Raw genomic sequence first — 9,417 nt, forward strand, 5'->3', positions numbered from 1 at the left:
ACAGGGAGCACACAGCAGGGAACAAGCCAGGAATCTATTTTTATCCAGCCCCAAAGAGCTACCTGAGAGGGAGGAACTTCAAAAGCAACAGCCTGTATGGAGTGGATCACTTAAAAAAAAAATCAGGCTGGGCGGAGTGGGGCACCAAAGGCAATCCTTTGTCCACATTAAGGGGATACAGTGAAAGAACAAGAAAACATCAACTTTAAATATCTTGCAGGCCCAGAGAGCACAAACCTATCCAGTCAAATAAGTACTCTCATTTCTTTACTTTCTCCATGCTGCCCCCTTCCTCCTACTCCACTGACCCAAAAGTCTGAAGCAATGGCTAGTGGGGGAAGGAGGAGGAGGAGGAAAAGAGAGAGGTTGACTATGACCTCCTCTCCCATCCCAGATCACTAGCTACCATTAACTAGAGAGGGGAGAAGCCACCTGCAGTAAGCCGTAGCTTGGTGGTGGTGAAGTCTATATTAGTCAGGATAGGTTATGGTGCAGTAACAACACAAAAATCTCAGTCCTTAACACAAAAAAGTTTATTTTTCATTCACACAAAGTCCAATATGGGTCCAGATGACTCTCCAGAGCAGCTGTCCTCCGTGTATTGGTTCAGTATTCCAGGCTGCTCTGATACTGTGTCATCATCTCCAGCATGATGCTTCAGGGTTTGCTCCAGCAGGAGGAAAGAATATGCACAGTTGTGCACCTGTTCATAACTACACTGGCCCAGAAGTGACCAAATCATCTCCGGACACAGTCTATTGGCCAGAACACTGAAAGCCTGCCCAACTGCAAGAAGGGAAGAAGAACTAAAAATATTGGGGAGCACAAGTAATGCCCATCTAGAAGTCTGATCTCAGAATTAATACTGAAATTGTGAATAATATATATGACTGAACACTTTTATATACAGAAATGAGATTGGCTGCTTGTGATTTAAAAGAGTGTCTTTTACCTGAGGGTGAGCAAAAAAGTCATGGTCCTATCATCTGGGGTGAGAAAGATTACCACCACCAAATAAATTTTAAAGGGGCCACAAGAAAGAAAAATAAAGTTGTGTTCTATTTACGTTCCTTGCATCTTGTCTATTCCACATACCAATCACATCTTTAGAAGAGATCTTAGAGATCATCTTATTTAACTCTATTTTTTACTAATTAATCTCTCTCTAGTTTAAAGACTGTCATTCTATTTCCTTCAGTAAATATGTGAGGCTGGAAATGCTTGTTCTTATCAGCTAGCTCTTTCTGTTCACTAAATAGTCTATCAAATGAAGTCATTCTTTTCCATGAACGTAATTTATTTTAGTTTTTAAACTCCTACAGAGAAAGGTCTGTATCCAACTTATTTTAACAGCAAACAGAAGAATGACCTAAATAGATGGGCCTTAAATTTAAAAGTCAGTTTTAGAGCTTTCTTTTAACACCTTGGATTAAAAAAAATATATTCTCAGCTTTCTTTTTCTTTCTTTCTTTTTTTTTTTTTTTGTGAGGAAGATCAGCCCTGAGCTAACATCCATGCCAATCCTCCTCGTTTTTTGCTGAGGAAGACAGGCCCTGGGCTAACATCCGTGTCCATCTTTCTCCACTTTATATGGGACGCTGCCACAGCATGGCCTGACAAGCGGTGCATCGGTGTGCGCCCAGGATCCAAACATGGGCCGCCAGCAGCGGAGCACGCACACTTAACCGCTACGCCACGGGTCTGGCCCCTGAGCTTTCTAAAACAACTTCAAAAGCACAAATTAAGAATACATAATTTTAAATAATTGGAAAAGTTGGTCAATTTGTTATCAATATATTAAGGGCATTACATCTGCTTCCTATATGACATTAAGTTTTCTGGATTAGTCTCTGGAATGAATACAATGGAACACTAAATTATAAATTATTTTACTGAGAGATTAAAGTAGATTTGGATAGCCAAATGCAAAATTTAATAAAAACAAATAAAATCCACACTTTTAAATAACCTATCTAACAAGAATGATGACTAGAGGAACGGTGGAGAAAAGTGTGATTCTTAAAGCTGTAGAAAAGTTGAGTTCTGTGGAGGATAACTGTTGGACAGGAAAGACATCATTTATTCACAAATGACAGGTAAAAACCCTTGCAAGATTTCTACTACCATAATCCAGAAAAAATAAGACGAATTCTTATAAATAGCACATATATGCATAAACATATATATACAAACATTTAAAATAAATGTTTTTACTTTAAAATAATTTCCTCTTGAAAGTGATTGCATCTTATATCCAGAAAATAGACAGTTTCATTGGTGCTGTTCCAATCCCTTGATGGCTAACCACACACATTTTTAAATGGTGTAAAGTAACTATCTTCTTTAGAAGCCATATTTAGTACTTAAATTTGTACACTGCTATTTTTTTAATCACTAACACTTAGTTTTATCTAGTTTCAAGTACTGGGTTTTTCTTTTATGAGGAAAAATTACAGTTCCTACTATTTCCCTAAAATTTTATTTACTGTTAATGCATTTATATTTAAGCTAAATTAATTTGAAAGTAGACAAATGCTATCTGGAGATAATAAAATATGGAAGCAATGCCTATGAATAAAAATCAAGTAGACACACTCAAGTTATCATGTATCATTCAATATAAAAAGTTATACAAAGATACACATGATTACATTTTCCTCCCTCAGAGCCTCATCCTTCAAAAGCTAAACTCTGTGTTGGAGTGGGTTTCTCTGCCTGGCAGGAAACTTCCAGTCAGTCCGCAAGCTTTGTTCCAGAATTTGTGTTTTTACTGACAGAGTAGCCATTCCTGGCCGAAAAGGCCACAGAGAGAACAAGCAGGCGTGTTTGACTGGAATGGTGAGTTAAAACTGAGTAGTAAGTGAGAAGTGATGGTTAATAGATAGGAGGAAGGACTTGAAACTTGCAAGAATCCAAGAGAGGGTGGGGGAAGGAATGAATTCAGGCTTACAATTACATATTGTAATTCATTCCCAAATACAATTCATCGCCAAATACCAATTCATTTGTGCAAAATTCTACTGTATGTATATAAACTTCTATATACATGTTTGGCAACCTTTATCTTTTTGGTCCAGTTTACAAAAACTGCAAATCATTCTTATTGGGGATAATTAGAAAGAGTAGTTTTTACAATGAAGGCTTAGGAAAAAGAAAGAAAGAGGAGAGAAAATAAGACGAGTGGCTAAAAATTATGCCCTACTGGGGCTGGCCCAGTGGAGTAGTGGTTGAGTTCTCGAGCTCTGCTTTGGAGGCCCGAGGTTCGCGGGTTCGGATCCCGAGCGTGGACCTACGCATCACTCATCAAGCCATGCTCTGGTGGCATCCCATATACAAAACAGAGGAAGATGGGCAGAGATGTTAGCTCAGGGCCAATCTTCCTCAGCAAAAAGAGCAAGACTGGCAACAGATGTTAGCTCATGGCCAATCTTCCTCACCAAAAAAAAAAATTATGCCCTACTAGTGTTCATAAGGAAAAATGACTACAGGATGTGAGAGGCGTTGGTAGTCTGTGTTTGGGTATAATAATTACAACTACTATTTATTAAGCAGTTACTATGGGCCAGATAACCAGCCCTGGTGGTCTAGTGGTTAATATTCACCACTTTTACTGTTGTGGCCCAGATTCATTTCCATCAGGGAACCACACCACCTGTCTGTCAGCCGTCATACTATGGGGCTGCGTGTTGCTGTGATGCTGGAAGCTGTGCCACTAGTATGTCAAATACCAGCAGGGTCACCCATGGTGGACAGGTTTCAGTGGAGCTTCCAGACTAAGACCTGGCCACCTACTTCGGAGAAAACTGGCCATGAAAACCCTATGAATAGCAGCAGAGCATGATATAGCACCGGAAGTTGAGAGGATGATGCAGAAAGACTGGGCAGGGTTCAGCTCTGTTATACACAGGGTCCCTAGAAGTCAGAATCGTCTCAACAGGACTAACAACCCCAACACGGGCTAGATATTACTAAAAGTTTTACATTTAATTATTTTTATACACAACACTTCTGACACCAAATATGTGGGTTTTTTCTTCAGATCAACCAATTCTCCAACTCTCTGGACAATTCAATTCTGACACTATCTAGAGTTAGTATCTGATCTCATGAGTTAAGGGCTCAGTCCACAAGTCTGCCACCACTTCAGATGCCAGTCTCAAGTCCCAGGTTGCCACGCATACTTCTGACTGATCAGCTATAAATTTGAGGGTTCCCACAACCCCCCGCTCAGGTTCCATAATTTGTTAGAACGACTCACAGAACAAAGGAGAGTGCTTTACTTACGGGTTTATTATAAAGAACACAACTGAGAACAACCAAAAGGAAGGGAAGCATAGGACAAGGTATGGGAGAAGGGGTGTAGAGGTTTCATGCCCTCTCCAGGCACACCACCCTATCAGCACCTTGAGGTAGTCACCAACCTGGAAGCCCTCCTTTACGAGTTCTTATGAGGTTTAGGGAGGTTCCGTTATGTAGGGAATTTGATTAAATCATTACTAGAGGTGATTAACTCAAACTGCAGCCCTTTTCCCCTCCACAGAAGTGGGGGTGGTAGAGCTGCAAGTTCCAATCCTTATGCCTTGATCTTTATGGCAACCAGTCCCCATCCTAAAGCCACCTTGGGACCCCTAGCCATCAGTCCATCTCATTAGCATACAAAAGACACTCTTGACGCGTCCCAGAGTCCTAGGTTTTAGGAGCTGTGTGCCAGGAACCTGGAACAAACACTAAAGATGTATTTCTTACTGTAGCACAGATATAAAAAACAATGTAAACCTGAGAAACTGTCACAGCCAAGATGAGATAAGGAGACATGATGACTAAATGTAATGTGGTATTCTGGATAGAATCCTGGGACAGAGAAGGATATTACGTAAAAACAAAGGAAACCTGGGGCCGGCCCCGTGGCTTAGCGGTTAAGTGCGCGGGCTCCGCCACTGGCGGCCCGGGTTCGGATCCCAGGCGCGCACTGACGCACCGCTTGTCCAGCCGTGCTGAGGTGGCGTCCCACATACAGCAACTAAGAAGGATGTGCAACTATGACATACAACTATCTACTCTGGCTTTGGGGAGAAAAAGGGGGAAAAAAAAAGGAGGAGGATTGGCAATAGATGTTAGCTCAGGGCCGGTCTTCCTCAGAAAAAAGAGAATTGGCAGGGGTGTTACCTCAGGGCTGATCTTCCTCACAAAAAACAAACAAAAAAAGAGGAAATCTGAACAAAGTATAGATATTTCAAAATGTATGAATATTTGTTCATTACTTTCAACAAATGTTCCATACTAAGGTGAGATGTCAGTAATCAGGGAAACTGGTTATGGAGTGTAAGAGGATTTATCTGCTTGATTTTTCTGTAAATTTAAAATTGTTCTAAAATTAAAAATTTATTTAAAAATAAAGCGTATTGACTGATAAATTAATGAATAATCTTTTTTTTTGTGTGAGGAAGATCAGCCCTGAGCTAACATCCATGCCACTCCTCTTTTTTTTTTTTTTTGCTGAGGAAGACCGGCCCTGAGCTAACATCTATTGCCAATCCTCCTCCTTTTTTTTTCCCTTTTTCTCCCCAAAGCACCAATAGATAGTTGTATGTCATAGTTGCACATCCTGCTAGTTGCTGTATGTAGGATGCCGCCCCAGCATGGCGGAACAAGCGGTAAGTTGGCGCGTGCCCGGGGTCCGAATCTGCCAGTAGCAGAGCGCGAGCACTTAATCACTAAGCCACGGGGTCGGCCCCTTAATGCGTAATCTTAAAGAGATTTTGGGTGCATGGAAGAGAAATCTACCCAAACTAGCTCCATTAATAGGTAGGGCTGGTTGTTACAAGCTCTGAGGGAACACACAAAAGGATGAATAATTAGACTTGGAAGGAAAGAAACATGTACTTCATGAAATGGCTCCTCTTATCTCCAAGCTCTGAACATCACAAGTAGGTCTTTTGACTGGCTTCCTCCATATATTTATCCTGCTGCCCTACAGGGCATTTCAGCTGTAGCATGCACAGCCCACTAGCAACTCCTCTGTATCTCTTAAAAACTCTTAAAGCAGTGCATCACCTTAAGCCTAGTGCCAGAAGTCATTTATTTGCCTAGCCAGCTATGGATAGGCCCTCTTTGGTTAGGTAGTTACTGCGGGTTCCATTACCTGTGACCAGGTTGAGTTATGTCCACTGGACATCCATTGGTTTGTACAGATTCTCTAAGGTGGGGGGTGGGGTGGGGTGGGCAGAGCATGCCCCCTAAAACACAGCTATTAGAAAGAAATAAAGCCAGGATTTGAACTCAGGTCTTTAGACTCCCAATCAAATATTTATCCCATTTGAAGAAGCAACCTACTAAAATTACAAGTTAAAAACACAAAGCTCTTTTGACTTTTTCCTTTTCAAAGCTACTAGCAGGCTGCTGCACATGTATTGCAATCTGAATTAATATAACATATGCATACATATGTGTATGTCAAGATTGACTGATTTCTATAGTACAAATAAGTAAAGTTGGTCTGCCTGATGGGCCTTCATTATTTCCCACAAAGACTCCAAATTGTTCTTACGATGTTATCATTGTGGGATTTTGTGAAAGCATTGATTTTTAGCTCTACTTAGTTCAGAGGAGAAGTGATACAACAGACTACATACAGGAAGATATGGCAATTATTTTTTTTCAAATACGTATTTCGTTTTGGGGCAAAAAGAAGCCACCAAAGTTCTCTAAATAGGACAGCAACACAAACAAAATGAAATTTCTGAAATAAAAACATTTGCTGTTGTGGGTATAGACGTTGAGAAAAGAAGTAATAATAACCCAAGAATAATTTAATTCTAGCAATAAACAAAACCTAGGAATATTACTGGCATATGAGACATGTGGGAGTTAACATAGTTTTTTACTTTTAGTTGTGGAAAAATATTTCTGTATTCAACCTGGGGCCAATACCAACAGGACAAACAGTTTCTTTGATCAATTAGAACATGACAGAGGCTGAAGTATTCTAAGTATATGAATCTAAACGGTATTATTTAGCACAGTAGTAGATTGTCAACTTATTTGTCATAAATATTTGACCCCAGATGTTCACATGTGTAGCACACTATCGGGAGTATTCACGGGATTATGCACTCCAGAAAGTACATCAGAACGCAACTCGGTGAGTAACTTATCTTGATGAGTGGGCTCTAATTTAAAAAAAAACTAAAACGTCCCTAACTTTGGAGCAAATATTGCTTATAACGTACCTCAAATGGAATTTTTGAAACTCTCTTACAATAAAATTGGAAATAAATTTCTAAAATAATGGTATGCAAGAAGTTTGGGGAAATGATACTTTCTGGCAGTTTGAGATAAGAAGGAATAACCTCCAAATACAAAATAAACTATTCTGAACTCCAACTCAGTTAGCTGGCATCCTTTCAACCACTGAGAAGTTACACCTTTTCATAATCTAACTCATCCTAGCTACGGTGCAAAAACAACAACTCTGTCGGAATGGATTAGTTGCAACGGTTTGATGCGGGAGGGAGAGAGCAACCTGCCCAGAACGTTCAGTTATCGCTCGAGAAACGGGTTTTGCAGCAGGAGGCAGCTTGTTTCCGAATGCCCTATTTGCTGCCTTTCCGTTTCAAACGGAGACAAAACAAAGGCCACGGGAATGCGAGTGCCGCCGTCGAGGCTCTAGACCAGGTCACTGGGCCCGCGTGGTCGCCGCCCGCGGGGCGAACGGGTCCCCCGTGCACCCCTCGCATCCCAGCGGCCGCCGGCGCGAGAAGGCGAGGCCGGACAGACCGCCGCGCGGCCCCTCGCGCCAGGGCGCGCCAACCCTCCGACACTCACCATCTCGATGATCTTGGTCTTCCGCCCCGTCTTCCTCTTCAAGGTGAAAATGTACTGGGCCAGCACCACCCCCGCCACCAGGGCGCACACACTGGCGCTCGCCACCACGCCCACCCTCGCCACCGCCGCCCGGTCCATGGACCGGGCCTCGCGCGCCTCACGGCCGGAAAAAAATCAGATCGCTGACCGCCTGCGGGCCCCGGAAGCGCGGGCCCGCGGAGAAGCCCGGACGCCCCGCCCACTCTGCGCGAGTCCCGCCCCCGCGGAAAGCCCTGCCCACGAACGCAGAGGGGCGGGGACGGAAGGAGCGGGAGGGGCGTGGCCTGAGGCCTTGGCGAAGGCAGGAGGCGGGTCTTCTTCGGAGACTGGGTCCAAGGAACTGTCCCAGGGCAGAAAAGAGGATTGTATTAGTTAGCTCTCTCTGCTCATAAGGACCAGGCAGTGGCTCATTCTAGCCTCGCCCAGTAGAAATCTGATTCCAACCACGGCACACTCAGAAAAAGTCCTCCCCCTTCTTCCCTCCTCAGCCACTCTGGACTACAGCCCCCAGAAGGCCTCGAGGCTCAGCCTTCCGACTTGCGCAGTAGCGTTGGCTATAAAGTGTTAAAACTGCGGGGCAGCAAAGGAAGGAAACAGAAGAAAGCAGCTACCTACGGAATGTGAGAAAATATTTGCTATGTTTCTGATAAGGGATTAATATCCAGAATATGTAAAGAACTCCTATAAATCAACAGCAAAAACGACCCAATTGAAAAATGGGCAAAAGTTTCCAACAGACGAATGGCCAAAAGCTTATGAAAAGATGTTCAACATTACTAATTATCAGGAAAATGCAAATCAAAACCAAGATGAAATATCACTTTACTCATGTTAGGATGACCATTATCAAAAAAACAGAAAATTACAAGTGTTGGTGAAGATGTGGAGGAATTGGAACGCTTGTGCAATGTTGGTGGAAATGTGAATTGGTGCAACCACTATGGAAAACATTGTGGAGGTTCCTCAAAAAAATAAAAATAATTACCATATGATCCAGTCTGGGTATATATCCAAAAGAATTGAAAGCGGGTACTCAAATATCAGCACTCCTGTGTCCGGGAGTTCATTGCTGCACTATTCATAATAGCCAAGGTGTGGAAACAACTGAAACAACTTAAGTGTCCATCAACAGATGAATGGATAAAGAGAATATGGTATATGCATCAAACGCAATACTATTCCGGCTTTAAAAAGAAGGAAATTCTGCAATATTGGACAATATGGACAAACTTTGAGGACATTATGCTAGGACAAGTGAAATAAACTACTCACAAAAAGACAAATACTGCATTATTCCATTTACATGAGGTAGTCAGACTCTTAGAAAATAGAATGGTGGTTGCCGGGGCAGAGGGAAGAGGAAAAGGGGCAGTCGTTCAATTGAGTATTGAGTTTTGCAAGATGAAAAAGTTCTAGAGGTCTGTTGCACGATCATGTATATATAGTTAACACTACTCTACTGTACATTTAAAAATGGTTAAGTTGGTAAATTTTATGTTATGTATTTTATACCACAATAAAAAAATAACAAAAACTGACAGCAGGGCAAAGATG

General features: G+C 42.1%; 1 protein-coding gene across 2 annotated transcripts in view; it reads right to left on the bottom strand.

Annotated features, from left to right (window-relative positions):
• The window catches only part of NT5C3A (5'-nucleotidase, cytosolic IIIA), a 53,826-nt gene extending 45,849 nt beyond the window's left edge, over positions 1–7,977 (bottom strand). Inside the window, exon 1 of one of the 2 annotated variants that reach the window (XM_058527945.1) lies at positions 7,825–7,977. In XM_058527945.1, coding sequence (XP_058383928.1) covers positions 7,825–7,962 — 138 coding nt within the window. In that variant the 5' untranslated portion in view covers positions 7,963–7,977. The remainder of the gene's footprint in view (positions 1–7,824) is intronic. The other variant, XM_058527952.1, reaches the window with a different exon arrangement.
• Between the last annotated feature and the right edge of the window lie 1,440 nt (positions 7,978–9,417).

Source organism: Diceros bicornis, chromosome 3 (assembly GCF_020826845.1).
Source record: "Diceros bicornis minor isolate mBicDic1 chromosome 3, mDicBic1.mat.cur, whole genome shotgun sequence".
Lineage (NCBI taxonomy): Eukaryota > Metazoa > Chordata > Mammalia > Perissodactyla > Rhinocerotidae > Diceros > Diceros bicornis.